A 19,781-nucleotide genomic window follows, 5' to 3' on the forward strand; every position below is an offset into this window, starting at 1 on the left:
CTCGCCTTCCTATCACATTATGGGGCAAAAAAGTGCATTAGTTGTGCCTCTGCCGCCGCCCCTTTGGACATAGAAGGCGTATGTGTGTGTGTGTGTGTGTTTGAAATAAATAAATAAACATCGAATGAACCAATTTAGACCTAATGTAATCACATGAGCATAACATCAGGATCTCTTAGCTAAAGGCCGTCACAAAATTTTCTTCTACTTTTTCCATTAAATTATCAATATTTAATATCATTGTTCATTAAATAGACTTACTAAGAGCTAACTTTAATAAACATTTAAAATATTTTATAAGGCTTACTAACCTTCTTTCTCTAACAATGCTGCCAATTCTAATGCGATGTTAACCCCGAATGAATATCCTAAAAGATAAAACTTTGATTTCGTCTCGAACTTAGTTTTCATGGTCTAAAAATAAAATTAGTGTTCATAAATTTATTTGCAATTCCAAGAAACTATGAATTGGTTTATTTTATGATAATTAGGTAATTTATTGTTAGCAACAACAAGACGATACAATAGTATCAATTTAGACATTTAATAGTTTTAAAATCTTGTATTAAATTTTACCTTTCTGACTTCCGCAGCCATTTTTGGTATGCTGTCATGTGGCATATCTGGTCCTAATGGGATTGTAACAGCTTGTATCTTCAGTCTCTCTGCTATTGACGTAAATATATCTGACCTGCCTTCAAAACCTGGTATCATCGTAAGATACGTCCCTTGTGGATCCAAATCATTCTAAAAAAAAAATACTATGAAAGAAATAATTAAAATTAAATTAGTTGTGACGAGTGTTGTAGTTTTTATTTTGTTAAAAACGAATGTTATGTGACCGGTCATCAGATCTGTACGTCATCTTAGATAAAATCTGTTTTGTACTCACAATGAAGAAGAATCAGCGCCGATGGGTGTAAATACTAAATACTAATTTCAAAATAGTAACAAAACAAGGATGACCCCACTAGCTTTAGTGTGCAATAAATAAATAGTTTATATTTTGTGCACATAAACTATCATATTATTTCAACCCAATATTATTAATGCAAGCACAGAACAAGTCAATTATTTAAGGGACTGTAAGCGCATATTATCCTTTTATACAGGATCATTTTGACATTGCGTTACTAAATGAAACCAGATACTCGTCTCCACCTTTGCTGACATTGTGCCAAAAATCATCCATTAATGACTAATATTTTCACCAAAAATACTAGTTTTAGTTTCTGATTTTTTTATCATTTTGTAGCTTAATGCGAATATGACGTGTGCGTGAGTGTATTTTTGACTATATGAATGATATTGACACTGCAACAAATTCTCTTATAGTAGTAGTAGTGGCTTTAGGGCGCGTAAAATAAAAATTACTTCTTATTAATATTTATTTTGTTCTAAACTTACGCTTTTTTATTTTACATCAACAGCTCAAGTAACGTATTGTATAGTGTTATTTCCAAGTAGACAACTTTGTAGTTTCATTTAGTAACGCGATGTCAAAATTACCCTGTATATCATTAATGTACAACAGTGGTATATTGCATAAGTTAACAAAATATTGCCGTATTTTTTTATAATATTTAGTAAAGCTTTCATTCATATTTACCTCAGTTCCATCATTTAATAAAGTAATCATTGGTACAACAGGAAGTGAATCCAACATGTGTGTTTTTTCAGATTCGATGTGCGTGTAAAATACTCCAGGTCCGCTTGTAATTTCGTCATTTTTATTTGTATCGTCCTTACCAAGGTTTTTGAGACTAAAATGTATAATTATGGTTCTACATTCAATTTATAACAAAATTAAATTATAAATTATACACAGATAAGTCGATAAAAGCGGCGATAGCCTAGTTGGGTGTGGAACGGACTGCCAAGACGAATGTCCGCAGGTTCATATCCCAAAGGCACACACCTCTGGCTTTTCTAAAAAATCATGTGTGTATTCTTTGTGAATTTATCGTTCGCTTTAACGGTAAAGGAAAACATCGTGAGGAAACCTGCACATCTGAGAAGTTCTCTCTCTATAGGAATTTCGAAGGTGTCGGTGTCTACCAATCCGCACTAGGCCAGCGTGGTGGACTAAGGCCTAATCCCTCTCAGTAGTAGAGGAGGCCCGTGCTCAGCAGTGGGCAAGTATATAATACAGGGCTGATATTATTAACTTGATAAAAGAGCTTAATAGCACTGGTGGCAGGACTGTCATATTTACGAGGCTGCCTGGGTAGGTACCACCACAAGGTCTATTTCTGCCACAAAGTAGCAGTGTGTAGTTACTACTGGATGTCGCAGTATGGCAAGCGCAGTAGAACACTTAATAATACTTTGTAATTCAAGGTGTTGGGTGGTGTTTCCACTGTATAAGTGTGAGCGTATCGCTTACCATTAGGCGAACAGGAAGCTAGTCACGTTATTCAAAGAAATAATGAAAAAAGACTTACCTTTGAATAGTCATATGTTGAATCTTTTCAAGATGATAATCTACATTATAAGATTCACTTATAATTGCCTTTATTTCTGTCAAAGTACTATTATTTAATTTCAAATCTCCTAAGGTCTTTTTGTTGTTTGCGTCTTCTACGAATTTTGTACCTAAAATATAAAATAATAGGAATGATAAGCCTTTTTAGTTCTTTAAAACCAAGCCTCTATGAATATGAATTCTCTCTCTAAATATTATTTATTCCCATTCTTATTTTTTTTTTTTATAATAAGCAATATTCTAAAAATACTTTAATTTAACTTCAGTTTTCTAATATCTAGGTTTTGACTAAAGCCAACATACTCCGGTCCGCAACTAACTGCAATGTTTTCGGTTCGATAGTAATAAACAAGTTCTCACTTTAAAAAAACTCACCCACTACATCGGATATTTTCTGTATAAAATCCAAACGTTTGGTATTCTTCAAATTGAACGTGCGAACGTATTTGTGTTTTAGCTTCAAACTCTTTTCCATTGCATCGAAAAGCGCCGACCTCGGTGCAGGTAACAATTTGTCACACGATCCGATGAATTTGTTCTCTGACTGTAAAATAAATGTTATTTATCGAAACAGGAATAGCGATGCCTGAATACCATATTCTATATATTAAATTCTTTGATGTTAGACTCAGGAATTCACGATAAAGCTGTACACAGTTTTGTCTAGTTTTTTTTACCAGGGCTTGGCAAAGTTTACTGCAGCTGATATGAACCGAAGTGAAGTCCAAAGAAAATGCCTACCGGCAAAATATACGAGCATCCCTGGATGGTCGGCACAGTCATGCCGGCATAATTCTTCACTCTCTGCTTGAAGGACCCCAAGTTATAGGAAGGATGGAACACGTATGTAGACAAACCATTCCATAGCCTGATTGTCATGAATGAGTTAGTCCAACTAATGTATCATGTAACAAGAACTAACTTGAGGTAGTTTTTTGTTTCGAAGGTCTAGTAGGTATCATATAGTAGTGCGTTAGGCTAGGAAACGGTATTATCTACTTACGGCATGAAATTAATAGCTAATGACTTTTCTGTGTAATGGTTTCGTTTGTACAATACAACCAATACTTCTAAATCACAAATAAAACCCACATCACTTCAATTTTATATAATGTACACAACACCGTTCCTTACATCATTGTAACCGTTGTAACGTAAAACCAAGGCCGGGTACCCGATGTCGTTCCTCGCTCGACATATCTTCTCGACGATGGCTACAGAGTACTCATCGGCGTCATTTTGTGATAAAGGCGATAGTATCACAAAATGGCTGGGAAAAATTAAATGGCGAATACAGAGTGGATTATTTACAACATTTTAGGATTTTTTATCATGAAAATAATGGTAAGTTTAGTTTGAATAATATTATAACATCAAGCCACGGGAGACGTTTCGTTTGAACACTTATTTGTATTATTATGATGACTATTTTACTGGATATGTCCTGGCTTACCATTGCATTCAAAGTAGAATCATAAAATATCAAATTTAATAATTGACTACAAAACATTGATTTTTAAACCTACCTTAATTCACTGCAATAGGTTCTAGTAATAACATCTAAGTTAGACACAATCATTACTAATTTGCTAAATTTATTTGAAAATTCTTCATTACTCTCATCTTGGTTGACTTTAACCAAACCTTCCAAATTTTGAACAATGAATATCCCTTTAATTTGTCCAATTTTAGTACCGTCCTTGATCATCCTTATACATCCTTGCTCAGTTTGAAGGTTTTCAGAATTTAATTTTATGGCCACATCCTCTCTCATCCATGTTCTGAAAACTTCTTAATTATTTGCACCCGCTTTGGTAACTTAAGTTCCTCGAAATATTTTTTATGATTTAAATAATACTTCATTCTTTATTCATAAATATTATATCTTAACCTCATTTAAAATTTTAAAAATATATAAAGCTTCCAACCACATTACCAGCGAAATGATAATATTGAAACTGAAATCGGCGACAAGGGTCCTCGTTTAATATTTTAAACGAATTACTAGCTTCCAACCGTGATATAATTAATTAGCAGTTAAGCTGTCGTTGGAAACATTATAATTGCCAATTAATGTGACAAAGAGGATTACTATTAACATTAAATTAAGAAAACTTACACAAATTTAGTTTGAGTATAGCCAGAAACTGGTCTAGATCTCGTGTGTATGACTATTTTTCTAGCTCCTCGCTTAACCAATCTGTCAACTAGTTCGATTCCTAGGTCTTTGTTATCATTTATCACTATGTATACTCCTTTATTTGATAATGTTAATCTGAAATGAAATGTTAGTGTATGTATTAGTCGTTTACTATTTGGGGAAAAATATAATTATGTATTGCATGAAATCTTGTCTCTATTTAGAAAGTAAAACTTGAGAAGATGATCGATAAAACATCCAATACGTAATATTATATGAAACAATGTCTCATCTAGAATCCTTTTTGCGAAATGATGAAGCTCTGCTGTTTTTAATATAATATTATTAGTGACCATTTTTGCCCGATATGGCGATAGAATCGCCCTATGAATACGGTGGTGAAAAGTGAGTGCCTTGGTTGGAACTAGAATAGACTTCTGTCCAACCCCTTCGCAGAAAAAGACGTGATGTATATTCGTACCTTGGCGATACCAGCATTCCTTGATTCGTTATAATAGGATCTCTCATTCGAATAAGTGCTCTTCCTCTATGATTGCTAGCAGATAATAATCTGAACGCCCTTGCCACGTCTTTGGGCGAATAAATCACTCTAGTTAATGGTTTCACCATACCATTTGCAATGCCTTCACTAACCATTTTTTGTAACAGCTAGAAACGTAATAGTAATATTGAAAATGTGTTATGAACTTTATTATAATTTATATAAATATCTCCTTAGGAGTTGACTCCATCTTTTCAGCAACGTGTTTAGAAAAAATATAGTGCAGTTTCCATATTGGAGCAGCTTAGGTGCTGATGGATAGGAATTAAAAGATTAGTTTAATCCAAATAACTCAGACACGAGAAGTATAGATGAAGATCTTTCTTTTTGGAGACCTAAGTTATGATTACATAGTAAAATTTGTTACCTTTTTATCTTTATTATTTTCAGGTCTAAATATATTACTAAGGTCCACGGCTCTGTAGTTTCTAACTCCACATAGGTATGCCATACCAATAACTTTATTATTGTCCATATCATATTTACTCAAGTCCAGGAATAATCCGAAAACGCCTACACATTTCATGGCAGCCTGGAAATAAATTAAAATATATAAAAACGATGTAACATTATTAATTTGGATGTATAGTTAAAACGTTTCTAATTTGTCGTCTTATATTATATTTCACGAGAAAGATTCATTAAGTAATCATAAAATAGGCGCTAAAAGAAGTAAAAATATGAAGTAAATCTTATGGTAATTTTTTAAATTTAATTATTTGTTTAGGGTGTTTGTTCACAAGAATTTACCAAATCTATTGTATCACACAGTAGAAATCACACAGATTGAAAAATAGTCATAGTACCTACACATCCAAAGGATGGTCACTAAATTACAGAGCCCTTTTGCCCCATCAGTAAGGACTTTTTCATTTATAGACTTTTCAAAATACTAAGAAGGATATTTATAATTACCTCTCGCAAAGAGCCAGTAGAAGAATTTATGACTAAATCGCAGCCTTTGTTCTTCGTATAAATAGTAACCATACTGTGAAATGAATCGTCTCCAGAGTAACCGACGTGATGTTCTGCAAAGTTTATCATTTTAAGGTTTTAGTAGCTTTATCCGTAAAGTCTGAAAGTTTTCGGATCCCGTTGGAATATAAGTTTGGAAAGAACAAAGAATTTTTAAAATCGCCCAGCTTTTTGTTCGAGATAACTTAAAATTGACAAAACCTTCATTGTTTCTTTAAGGGTTTCGGGTTTTATTTTGCAAATATTTTTACACGCGTTCTCTAAAACCAACTGAAGCTGATCTATAATTCTCAAGTGCCGTCTTATATTCTCATTAGTTGTCTTGGGTAGGTGATACAAAACAATATTATCTAGGATATTTATTCTGCTATTCGTTTGATATATTTTTACACACCTCGCTAGGGCGGCGGCAAATGTCCATCGTACATAGGCGTGCTTTTGGTGTGGAGACTGAGCGCGCAAGACATACCTGGGGGGGGGGGGGGGGGCACAGCCTATTTGATTAGGTATCTTTGTATTGTCTATTTCACTGGTCATTATCAAATTTTACATAATTATTAGGGATGTCGCGATTGTCAAACGCAGTTCAATTGGCACTCGTTTATGAAGGTTTCAGTGGCGAAGCGTCCATATAAGCCGATTCCCACCGGCTTCCCTTTTAGGTTTTCGGGGATACTAAACAAAATATTTAATAGGCAAATATAAATTTACAACATACCATACAGTGGACAATAATTATAATAGCTTAACTTATTAATTAATGATCACTTAATAATGACATTTATCGGCGAATAGCCCGTTGTTTGTTAATTTAATCGATATCGATTACCTGTTTTAAATAACGTTAGATGGCGCACCTTGTATTTAGTTTCCCAGAAATTCCGTTACCAAAGTGAAATTGTGACGCCACTGGCCTAAGGTAACCCGCTGTCAAGCGGCTTAATGTCGTAGTATGTTTTTTAATACAGATGGCAGCACTTTGTATGACTTTCTATGCTAGTGTTTGTCGGAATCGCGCGGAAGATATGGGGAAAGGGAACCCGAGCATTTTCGGCTTCACGTTAACCGACTTCGTATAGTTGTCACTCTTTACGTCCATTAAACGTCATAATTTATTATGCTACCAAGTTGCGGTGTTTGTAAATTGTCATATTCATTTTATTTTTTGATAGTTTTGTGATATTTAGTTACCAGCGCTTTGTTTATTTAGAAACTACAAGTAAATGTGTATTATAATGGAATTAACTACCTGTGATCAGTTTAATGTCTACCTTTACGTAAGTATATTATTAGTCTGTAATTTCACATATTAGTATTTAGATGGTTAAATATTAAAAGTAGATCAGAAAGTTTTTGATTTTAGACACAAAATGTGTGTTAGAAGAAAATAAATACTTACTTATTATATTTTACTGAATTTAAAACGATACAAGCAAAAGTTAACGAATAACCTTTCTTGATTATTTAAATTGATAATTATATACGTTTATCATGTAAGTACCTTTAAACTGTTGGTCTGTTTGGCGATCGTGATACCTATTTCTATATGAGGTAATTACATTTAAAGTTTTATTTTGAAAAAAAAAATACGGATACTTACCTATTTGGAGGTTATAATTTTAATACTTACTTTTGTTGCTGTTATAACAAATTAATAGGTAAGTACTTATATTTGTGATTAATGGAAGGAGAATTATCCACATTTATTGTTCGATTTTATAAATGTTTCAATTATTTACGCATAATAGGTAATTTAGTAGGTATGTCAACGTTAGTCGATTTCGAATCAAGACTAATTCGTTGTCTTAGTTTTTGTTTTCCCATAAATTGCTCCCGATATCTTAACTGACGCAAATTTTTTCACACCGGGTTACGTTTTGAAAAATTTCACCCTTCGCCACTGGAAGATTTTGATAGGCGACTGTCTTAATTTATACGTTCCTCTGATTACCTGATCAGTGGCTTAGTTTCTTAGTTATGCAGTTACATAAAAACTGGACAAATGCGAGTTGGATTCACTCATCCAGTGTTCCGTTAAAACTTGTAGGAAAATTGTCTAAGTCCAAACTTTACAAACTTAACTTTGCAGTTCGATCCTTACGCATGGTTTTTACACTGACCGCAAATAATATTTGTTATGGTAAATTTTTCTTTATTTGTTATGAAAGCACATATTTGCAGTTTTCAATTTGTTCTTCTTTACATGTGCTGAAGACTCAATGTCTTGCCAGTTTTTTATGATTCTATGTAGACGAGAGTTACCCTATAGGTTTTATTTCCCTTGTAAAATCACAAACAATGCGAAAAGACGCGACATAAACGGTCATATCTTTTGATCGCATGGACTTAGAAGTTTGATTTTTTTACAGCTGAAATAGATCGTATTCTCGAGTATTTGATGTAAATTTCAACTTGATAGCTCATCGCGTTCCTGAGAAAAAGGGTTGTGAAGCCAGACAGACAGACGGATGAACAAAGAGTGATCCTATAACAGTTCTTTTTGAAGTACAGACTCCTAAAAATAAGTTACATATTATACTTGTACAGTACTAACTATTGGGAACGTTTTATTATAACTACTATTACTAAATATTTAAAAAATGAATAATTAAATTATATAATTAACTTTTATAATTACATTTTAATGAATATTACATTATTTATACCATGTTTTAAGCAAAATAAATTGATTTTAATTACCATATTTGTCTTTTAATAATTTCGTATTAACCCGTATATAAAGTAATTTTTTTTTACATTGTAGTGTTATTTGAAGAGAGATTTTTTTTGTTAAAAGGATTTAATTTTTCTTCTTTTTTGTTACAATACAGTACAAAATAATCATTCTCATCCTATTTTATTATAAAGAGTACAGTAAGTACGTATAGGTAATCTGTAAACCAAAATTCCTTTAGAAACGTAGAAGGAGGATTCTGTTCCAATGCGGTGTGTTAGACAGCTGTTTTGACAAATAAAAATGCAGTCCCATTTGGTTGAGTTTGGATTTAAACACGGAATATTCAACAACACTATTGTACGTGCCAAAATCCGATGGAAGAAGGTTTAACTGTGCAAAACAGTTTATTTTAGTAGTAAATATAAATATTTGGGTTTTTCTGCTCAATATCAGCCCGGAGTCTGGAATTTGTGCCCGATATGGCGATAGGCTCGCCCCCTATCACATCATGGGACGGAACATACTTGGCGAAAAGTGGGTGCCCTAGTTGCGCCTCTGCATACCCCTTCGGGGATAAAATGCGTGATGTTATGTATTATTATGATGTTATGTAAATATAAATGGCCAGTAATAATAGCGAAAATAACAATATATTTAATAATCAAATAAATAAAACCTGCTTCCTAAATTCTCAATCTAATACCACTATTAAACATATAAATCGTATACGTAAAACTACTCACCATTCAGTTCGGGAAATAATTTTAACAGAAATTTCTTCTTGTCTAAAGTGCTGACTGTTGTAAAGACTTTGCAGTTAATATTCAAGCATAATGAAATAATGGCTTGCCCGAGAGCCCCTGTTCCACCTGTCACAAGCACTGTTTGACCCTTGCATAGCTCACTTCTCATGGTCTGGGAAATAAAAAAAAAAACATGTAGTCCAATAAAAACGCGTATGATTAAGGCGAAATGATTAAGGCTGAATCAAAGTATTCTCAGATCTTGTAGAAAAAAAATTAGGTTATACTGATTACTGCTGATGATGATGACAATACGACCTCAAATCGTAAGTTCAAGAATATGCTTGAAATAGTAATAAAAAATCTCTTTGAGAATATCTGAGGCTTATACTCGAAGACTATCGGATGGCACTCCTAAATAATTCGGTATATCCAAATACAAACAAATTAGGTTCATAATATTAATAAAAATAAACTTACAAGGCAGTAATAAGCATGAACATAAGGCAGAGGTACTGTGGCAGCTTCTTCTAAACTCCAGTGGTCAGGAACAGGCCAAAGTAAATCAAAGTCAGCTTCGATGGAGCTGCTCACTGATCCTTTTATTATACCCATTACTCTGTCACCACTAGTAACAACAGATATACATTGAGCCGGGAAAATGAAACCTGATGATTTGTGATTTGGAGAGGAATTATCTATGGGTTGTTGACTTTAAGACATTCAGACATACATATAAGATAAATAACTTGTTATAACAAGTTATTTATATTGCATCGTTTACATGGTGTAAAAATTGTATTGTTCATCATGTAAACTATCTCAATGAAAAAATAGCAGCTATTGACTTAGTACCATAATTATTATAGTACACAAATAATTGCGTAACAGATGTAAACAATCATACCTTATGTCAATACCACTGAAGTCCAATCCGAATGAAGTATCTTCAATTTTTTCGTTGTTCACAGCCTTCTCCAAATCCTTCAAGGATAGACCGGCGAAGGAAACCTAGATCAATAAGATTTTTTTTTTATTACGAATAAATGAAACTTGCATTCCACATGCCATACTCGCACTAAACTACAAAATGGTCAAAAAAACAGAAAAGTGGAACTGGGATATTTACTGAAAATATTTATACCTGTACTAAGTTATTATTAGCTATTATTGGAGCTTGCTCCACCCAGACTAGCCCATCTTGGATACTAGGTGCTATTTTCGTCAAAGTAGCATTTCGAAGGGTAACAAATTTGGGGCTTAGAGTATAGTAATATGAACCCCACTGACCCTGAAAAAGAAAATAGGTCACTTAATAATTTTAAATCAGCAATAATATTTACACATTCTAAATGTTGGAGACAAAAAAACTCATAGCTCTTTATTGCTGCGTCACTTGTTTATATCATACAATACTTATAATAACTCTGTGGCGGTATTTGGATCTGATATTTTTTAAATACAATAGAAAACATACCTTTTTCATAATATTTATTGCTAAATTCTTCTCAATTTGATCTTTATAAATATTAATTTCAGGGTTAAAACTAGCTGCTTGGAAATCATCTATAATAACAGCACATAATTTCTTCGCACCATCTCTCCGTAATTTGTGAACGAAACCTATAAACATAACAAACTTCTATATCCATATCAGTGTAACGAGTCATTGAGCAACCAGAATCTAAATGTCCAAACTTTTGTATTTATGACATAAATAGGTTTGCTTGCGTAGAAACTCTGTTTATCTTTGCCGCAAACAAAGCTCCAATCACGTGTCTGTCGATACGTTTTAATTTTTAATTAACTAGTCGACTGATACAAGTTTAAGTAATAAAGCCAGTAACATATTGATAAGGGTTTACCACGAGCATCGATTACATCGGAACATTTTGAAATACTACTTAATATCGTTACAACTAGAATCATTATTCTAATGAGCAACATTGAAATGGTCACAATAAAATATAATTTGACGTCTCACACGATACAAAAATTTGATTGCCGAAATAAACTCACATTACTTCAATGAATTAGTCAGATTGTTCCAATTACCTAAGACGCCACAATAAGCCTGTCGTTCCGAGATTAAAACCACACGTTTCGTCGTCTTCAACTCGCCGTACACACGTGGCACCCAAGAGAATTTATTATCCGAACTGATCTTAACGTATATAGTCTCCTGTTTCAAATGAGCCCTCTTTAGTAAAATTAGTATTTGCTTTCCATCAGACAAAGACGTGATTATTGTGAAATGTTCCCTTAAATTCGGTTGAATGTTGGGAACGCTTTGTTCTAACGTCAATATGAAGGATTCTTCCGATATGTTCCTTATGGTATGTAGTGTCTAAAAATAAAAATGTATTTTGATATAAAATTTTGTTAAAATATATCATCTACTTTATTTTTTTATAAATATTTTCTTTAAGTTTTACCTGCTGATTCCCAAACAGATTTTCAATAATAAGCACGTTCGTTTTTTCAGTATCTTTAGTTTTGGCGATAATTTCATTTGATTGTCCATTTACTAGATTGATTTCTATTTCCACTTCAATTGGCATTTTATCAGCTACTTCTTTTAGTGAGGCGATGATTTCACCTTGAGAATTGGTGGTTGCAATTACCCTAATTATATTGGTATCAGCATTTTCAGATACTATTTGCAAAATTATGTGCAACGAAGTATTTAACTAAAAAAAGGAATTATTAAAAACACAATGGACTTGTTGAAAATGGAAGGATTTGCTGAGAGCGATATCTGTAGGGTAAAACCTAAAGCACATACACCTGAGTTTATGAATTTAAAAAGTATGTGAAGCCTGTCCCCCACACAGCGTAGTGAACAAAGGCTTGAAACCCTTTCAGTAGTAAAGAACACCCGTGCTCACTAATATATTATAATATTTAAACGCGTTAATATGATTATCCTACCTTGGATTACTATAAATCACAAGGCAGACACTCGTTTCTATCAATTTAATGGAAAATTATATAATGTGCCACATTACTTTCTTACTTACGTCAACTCTGTTCATAGAATAATAGGGAAAGAATGATCTTGTTTCCAAAACATCACACTCTTTTTCGTAAACTGGCTTATCGGTAAAAATAACGGTATCGATCTCCACCCCTGCACATCTTAAACAAAATATTAGTTTGATATAGTTGAATAAGGTTCTCATTTTAAAATACTTAAACCATATAAACTAACAACAACGTTGATGTATGAACATCATACAAATTTTATATCAAACCATAATACTTAACTACCTTGTTATTCCTTGTAAGTGATTCAAAACCGCACTGCAGTAGTCCCCATCAAAATTTTGCCTATAGATATCTTGTTCGACCATACTGATACTCAATTTTCTAATGAATTTAGGCACAGACACCCCTTCACAGTCTCGCGTTAGAGTGTTCAGTTGCATCAGAGAGTCCAGGAATGTAACCCATTCGTTTGTCCACTTGACACGTGCTTTGTTACATTCGATGTTTGACGAGTGGATCGATTTGAACTGTCCACTGAAACATGTTAACGTTACATAAAATTTGATTCGGAATATAATCATCTTTATGGTACATTTCGGGAAGTTATTAATCCAACAAGTTCAAAAAGTTTTGAAAGTAGGGTATTCACTTATTGTAAATTAATGTTAGTCTAGTTAGCTCTAAAGACTATATTCACCAATTCTTTGAAATATATATCTTACTCGTAAGAAAACCCTCGCGTCTCAAATACTCTGTAAATATCTTCAGAGTTCAAAATAATGTCATCGTCTTTTTCCTCTTCTTCGAACACTTGCTGGAAATGGACCATTTTAACACCATTTATGACACCAGTGGCTATTAACGTGTTGTCGTAGCAAACCTAAAATATCGATGCAGTATAATAGTAATATATTAGTGGTAAAGTTTGGAATATAAAAGCAATGAGCAAAACTGTCTGCGTACGGTAAAGTGTATCTGTAATAATACAAATTCAACATTTTAATTCATTCATTCAAACTTTAGAAATTAATTAGACTGATATAAAATAATTTTGGTTTACCTCAAACTTACTATCTCCTCTGTTAATCATTATAGACAACTTCAGAGAACTATCACGTTTAATAACAACTTCGCTTAAGAAATGAATATTCTCAAACACTATCGAGAGGTTGCTGTAATCCATTTCTCGGTACATAGCGAGAGTCTCCCACACAAGGACCAGAACAGCTGATTCTGGTAACACGTTTTTACCTGGAAATAAAAGATAGTTTTCAGAAGCAGAAGTGGTTGGCCGGTTATCACTCGTAATAGAATAATTTGAAGGGAAGACTACCATTTTAATGTCGTATCCATTTTGCAGAGTCGGATATCTACATTTATGTATTTATTACAGTTTATTGTTACATCAATAGTGAAAGTACAAACATAAAATAAAAATAAATATAATAATAAAAATAATAATAAAATTAACACAATAGTACTACTGGTCTTATTGCATTCCGCGATTTCTTCCAGACATGTGAATGGAATGGACAAGATTTGAGATATCTTGGCGCGTCTACAACAAGGCAAAGAGAAATATAAACATATTATAATATATTTGATTAATACTGACATAAATCATAATGGCAGAGGGATCGAAAATGCTTTATCTGCGTTTACGGAATTATATTATTATCTTGAAATCTACAGTATCTATTGAAATATCATTAGTAAAAACTAATTTAGGACTTGTACCAAGTTTACCACCTTATTCCTTGAGAATTCATGATGCGGTTAATATAACGTATTAAACCACTAAGATCTTTTATCAAGCTAAAGTTGGTCGTCAGTAAAATTGGAGACGCGCATAGCTGTTGGTGTCGTTAGCATATTTGTCAGTTTATGATAAAACTTATGATTGATGGCCGCCGGAAGTACGGGCAAGTTTGTGCCCACTTCTGAAGATCTGTTAAGTTTTCTTTGATGATTAAGCAGAAAGACAAAATTTTAATAGAATTGTTAAGCGTTTTATGATATATAAAAAATAATCTATGAACGATATGGAATTAATGGATAATGCCTCTTGAAACAAAGTGCCAATAACACGTAATGTCTTATCTTCCAATTCTGAGTGATGTTAATATTTTGTCCAGGTATGCTGCTTAGGATCTAAGCAGGCTACATTTCGACATTCAGTCATATAAATAGTAATATCACGTTGATCCTTTGTTAGTTATACATTTTAAATTCTATTCAATCACATTGTTTTTGAAATTCTATACTATTGTAGCCTTTTAAAGAGTAATAATAAATTTAAAAAATATTGAACATTATATAAGAAACTAGAATGAAGGTTACATATGCTACTACACATAGCATTTATAAATGAATATCCTCAACTAGAAGCCATGCCCTCATAAGCCATAAGCCCCATAAGCTAAGTCTTACAACCAACATATGGCCACAGAACCACGTGTCACTCTTGTGTGTTCTATTAGGTTAAGAGGATTGTTTTGAGTATGTCGACGTCGCGTATAAATCATGTCCATATGACACATTTGCTGTGTTATTTGAAGCCACTGTTGCCAATTTGGAACTAACAGAAATTCAAGAATTATTATCTCACGTTCTAAGTCTAGTATAAGTAATATAAACAGAATGAACTAAGTTCAGATCCCGGGTGGAGAAACTTTGACTGGCATAGAGTTGACTGGTGGCAGGTGGCCGGTCGAATTTCAATTGTCAACTCCCTTAATAAGGTTAGTTGCGCTAATCTCACATAAGACTTCAATATAGTAATTAAAAAAAACACTTACCTTCCCTGACATGTCCTTCAAGGTACTGATACTCATCATCATGAACTGACAAGATGATTTTCCGCGATCTTGCTGTAATCTTTTCTAATTTATTGAATGTTCTTATAGGCCTGAAAACTCAGATTATAAATTCAAGGAAATTGTACCAAAAATATCACAGCACAAGTCTCTGTGTTCTACAGAACAACTATAAACGTAAGTAATAAATATAAAAAATAAGAGCTACTTTTTATCTCGCGAAAATAATTGTCTAGAAAAAAACTTTTAAGCGGACAGAGCCGCAGGCAAAAGCTTGTCTTTAATAGCTTACCAATCTTCACTATGCTCCCATTGAACAAAGTGCGAAAGTAAAGGCGTTTCGGTCGACACAGGATAATCTATTTTCGGATATAATGCGTCCAGTTTTGGATTCAGGCCAGCTTCGTACATTCTGAAAAATAATTAATACCACTTTTGATCAATCAATATCTTTCCTTGTTCTTACTTTCTTAAGCGACGATAGCTTAGTTGGGAACGGAACTTGTTGTCGAACATTAGTAGGTTTAAAACCCAAAGCACACACCTCTGACTCTTCGAAGTTACGAGTCAATTATCAATTATCATGCGCTTTAATGAGGAAGGAAAATCATCGCGAGGAAACCTATATACCTAAAGAATTCCACATTATAATTTAAAGGTTTGGAAAGTCTACCAACCCGCATTAGGCTAGCGTTGCGGCCTAATCACTGTCAGAGGTGGCAGAGGAGGCCCGTGCTTAGCAGTGGAACTGTATTTAATACACGGTTAATATTATTATCATTATTACTTTCTTATTTTAATTTATTATTCTTACTTTGTTTGGTTTGGTTTTGGTTTGTTTGTATGTTAAAAGTAAATGTTAAAATAGAGGAACGGATTTGGATGAACTTTCACACAGATAGAACCATATCTTGGATTAACACATAAATTTCTATTCCGATACTTAGCTCTCATGCGAAATAATGGAATATAATTTTTAAATAGATGAAGATAACGTCTTATAGTGGCATTATAAATTATAGCAGTTTTATTTTTATTTTATTGTTTAGAGTTTTGTAGCGCGAAAAACTTTTCACGCAAACGAAGCCGCGAGCAACACTTAGTAATTAATATATTTAATATTTATTGAAATTATTGAATTTGAAACATTTATTTATAAATAATATGTTTTCAATATTTCACCAGCAAATTGTATGTTTAATCCAAACCGGATTTTATCCAATTCTATTTTAAAAGCTTTTATATACAAAAACATAAATATAAGTTTGTTTACATTATAAACAAATACGTAATAAAATAATAATTTGAACATATTATAAGCAAAAATATCAACATTTAAAACAAAATGCTTGTATCCGTATCAAATATTTTGAAAACAAGTAATAGTTATGAAACAGATTCAAATACGATAAGACGTGGTAAAATACGACACAATATAATACTATTAATAAACATAAAAATAGACTTTATTTTATGAGAAGTTAGGTATATTTTCGCAACGTAAATCTATCACTTTTTTTGTAACCGAAAACGTAACTAATCTTAGTGTGTTCTATATTTTTAGGGTTCCGTAACTCAAACGGGAACCTTTACAAGATCACTTTGTGGTTGGTCTATCCGTCTGACCGAGTTGAGAGTTTGAAACGGTAGTCCCGAGTATTTAATATACTTAAACTTCAGCTTGATAGCTCTACGCATTCTCGAGAAAAAGGGTCTTGAGTCTTTACGGACGGACTAAAAGCGATCCTATAAGGCCTTTTTTTAGGTACTTAACCCTGCAGCAGGGGGCTGTCCGCCCTAGTGCATTTTTGTGCATTTTTGCACATCTTTCGGTTGACCCCCGGGATGGACGGCAGTGTGCTGTTGGCCTCACACTGCCGTAGACGCCGAGGGCGTCCTTCGGTGCGCGGGCTTCTGAGCACCCCCATAGGAGACGGGCCGCAAGGCGGCACCGCGCGGCGGCTGCGGTCGCAGACTAGACACTTCAACGTCAGAGGAAGCCCGCGGCCGTCCCTAATGCGCCGAAGAGGGCCACCGCGGAGTTTTAGCTGGTAGGCCGTACATAGGTTAAGTTGTATATAGGGTTAGGGACTCGGCCCGGCGGTCGCCCGAAGGTCACCATCAAATCCGGGCGGCTCAACGCCGGGCCGTAAGGCACGGTTACCCCAGCATAACCGCTCAGTCGCCCCCCACGAAGGCTGGGCGGTAGTAATAAGGGACATTCTCCGCGAAACCAAAAAAAAAAGTACTTAACCCTAAAAAGCGAATTTACTATTACAAACTTATCATTTGCGGTTGGTGCAATAACCATGTCTAGGGATGGACGGGCAAAGTTAAGTTTGTGAATTTGATCTTACAATATACTCAGATACTTTACCTCTAAATTTGTACGGAACCCTCGTGCTTGTCTGGTTATTTAGTTTGTTTAATATATACGCAAACAATATGAAAAATGAGTCTTAACATTACCCACTTCAATAGCTTTGTAGCTACGTTTAGGTAGTCGCCACTATAAAGGAACCCTCATCTATTCGTCGCCACAACCTTGTATGTAGACTTGGTACTTATTTTTTTTAGAAAAATCAGAAGTTATTAGTTCTTTTTTTGCGAATAAATTTATTGAAAACGATAGTAATGGTAAAATATTTTTATTACATACTTTCCAATGGCTTCCAGCAGGAATTTGACACCATCTTTCACCCCTCGTTTGGTCAAGGATATGTGTGTACAGTTTTTGTGAGATCTCTTCATAATTGCTTGCAACAAGCCGTGTGGGGCTATCTCAATTACTATGGCATTTTCAGGTATCAATTTAGCTGTCTCCTCGAATAATACTGGACTCTAGAAAATGGTACATACTTACTGATATGGAATCTTCTTATAAATAATGTATCAGTCAAGTACTATAAAAAATGTTTAAAGTTGAAAATGATGAAAATGAACTAACTATATTAGAAATCATTAATATTATTATACTTATACACCAATAGTTTTTATTTAAAAAATAAATAAATGGCGTACGTAGAAGCGGTAAGAATTTATTTAAATGTGCAGTCAGAATTCTTGTTTATATGTTAATGGCGAGTTAAAATTTTCATACATCCTTTTTTTTTTTTTGCATAAAATTATGGATACAAAAGGAGTAACAAACAGTATGTAGTTCACATGTCAGATTGAAGTTTATCAATGAATGTTAAAAGTGCGTAAGTGAGGTATGTTTAATGAATAATAAAACATAGTAAAAACTATCAAGCTGTATAAATTGTCTAATGAATGCTAGGACACCAAAATTACGGATCATTAAATAACTTTAACCAAAAAATTTAACTTTTTTTTTTTCTTCAAGTATGTGTTCGGAAAAGATAGTAGATAATGCTATTTTTTATTTTTGGAAATACTAGTGGTTTGTGGCTGTAAAACATACGGGAGTGGACCGGTATCACCTCCTGAACGCCTGTTCCGCCTGGCCAATGATAAAGAGAAATACAAGAAGGTAGTACCTTCAATAATGAAGAGGCACTTAAAGAAGAAGAAGAAGTGTGTATCGTGGCATGTAACAGTTGCAACTTTGATAATTTCAAAATATTAAAGTAGGGTAAAATAATGATTTCGATTTGATTTGAATTCACTGTTCCTATCATTTATTATTTTACTGTCCTGCCAAATGAAGCTTTACTTACCAATGCGTTATTTGTATGATATTCAGCAGAGGAGTACTGTGCTAGGGGCTCGTCCCATTGGTGTTGCGGTATGGATGTCGAAAGCCACTTCTTACTGCGGGGTTTGGGATCTTTTATTAAGTCTCTGAGTTGTGTTAGAAGAACTGAACCTGAAAAAGATTGTTTTTATTTAAATTCTGGAGGACGAAAATATTAAATGATTTTAATAGGTTTTTGTTAATTATTGCATTTAAACAAGGAGAAGAGTATAGCGCTCCCTCGATGGTAAATTATAAGACCACCAAAAAACAGTGATTAATACCATACAGAACTTTGAATTACAAAGTACTGCGTGATATTGTACTAGAGTCATTATCGAACATAAGATTTTAAGTGGCATAATGCCTAGTTATTGCACTGGTAACCGTGCAAAAAACGCCATTTAAGTTATAGCAATAAGATCGATAATTACTTTATTAGTTGTTAGTGATAAACTCTTTATATTTCGTTGAATAATCGTGGACTGTCATGATTGAATCGTGATCATATGCCATACTCTGCTTATGAAACAGTGAAGCGAATTCCACATAAACATGACACCAATTTCATAACGTACAAAATTTAATCGCATACTGGATTTTAGATATTATTTTTAAAGACTTAAAGACCTAAAAGGTTAGTGGTAGGATTTTATATCCGCCCGATTACCGACCACCATACACGAGGTTTTAAAACC

General features: G+C 33.5%; 1 protein-coding gene across 3 annotated transcripts in view; it reads right to left on the minus strand.

Moving 5' to 3' along the window:
• Positions 1 to 19,781, minus strand: part of LOC115444306 (fatty acid synthase) — a 31,831-nt gene that overhangs the window by 936 nt on the left and 11,114 nt on the right. For all 3 annotated transcript variants that reach the window (XM_030170036.1, XM_030170035.1, XM_030170037.1), the window contains exons 15-40: positions 19,067 to 19,215; positions 18,046 to 18,227; positions 15,679 to 15,798; positions 15,369 to 15,478; positions 13,631 to 13,821; positions 13,293 to 13,450; positions 12,853 to 13,104; positions 12,603 to 12,720; positions 12,018 to 12,272; positions 11,638 to 11,929; positions 11,060 to 11,205; positions 10,727 to 10,873; positions 10,490 to 10,593; positions 10,063 to 10,210; positions 9,583 to 9,754; positions 6,103 to 6,215; positions 5,555 to 5,719; positions 5,107 to 5,294; positions 4,605 to 4,760; positions 4,012 to 4,266; positions 3,620 to 3,755; positions 2,861 to 3,029; positions 2,445 to 2,595; positions 1,610 to 1,763; positions 577 to 747; positions 312 to 414 (exon numbers count right to left, since the gene is read on the minus strand). In XM_030170036.1, coding sequence (XP_030025896.1) covers positions 312 to 414; positions 577 to 747; positions 1,610 to 1,763; positions 2,445 to 2,595; positions 2,861 to 3,029; positions 3,620 to 3,755; positions 4,012 to 4,266; positions 4,605 to 4,760; positions 5,107 to 5,294; positions 5,555 to 5,719; positions 6,103 to 6,215; positions 9,583 to 9,754; positions 10,063 to 10,210; positions 10,490 to 10,593; positions 10,727 to 10,873; positions 11,060 to 11,205; positions 11,638 to 11,929; positions 12,018 to 12,272; positions 12,603 to 12,720; positions 12,853 to 13,104; positions 13,293 to 13,450; positions 13,631 to 13,821; positions 15,369 to 15,478; positions 15,679 to 15,798; positions 18,046 to 18,227; positions 19,067 to 19,215 — 4,305 coding nt within the window. The remainder of the gene's footprint in view (positions 1 to 311; positions 415 to 576; positions 748 to 1,609; positions 1,764 to 2,444; positions 2,596 to 2,860; positions 3,030 to 3,619; positions 3,756 to 4,011; positions 4,267 to 4,604; positions 4,761 to 5,106; positions 5,295 to 5,554; positions 5,720 to 6,102; positions 6,216 to 9,582; positions 9,755 to 10,062; positions 10,211 to 10,489; positions 10,594 to 10,726; positions 10,874 to 11,059; positions 11,206 to 11,637; positions 11,930 to 12,017; positions 12,273 to 12,602; positions 12,721 to 12,852; positions 13,105 to 13,292; positions 13,451 to 13,630; positions 13,822 to 15,368; positions 15,479 to 15,678; positions 15,799 to 18,045; positions 18,228 to 19,066; positions 19,216 to 19,781) is intronic.

Source organism: Manduca sexta, chromosome 11 (genome assembly GCF_014839805.1).
Source record: "Manduca sexta isolate Smith_Timp_Sample1 chromosome 11, JHU_Msex_v1.0, whole genome shotgun sequence".
NCBI lineage: Eukaryota > Metazoa > Arthropoda > Insecta > Lepidoptera > Sphingidae > Manduca > Manduca sexta.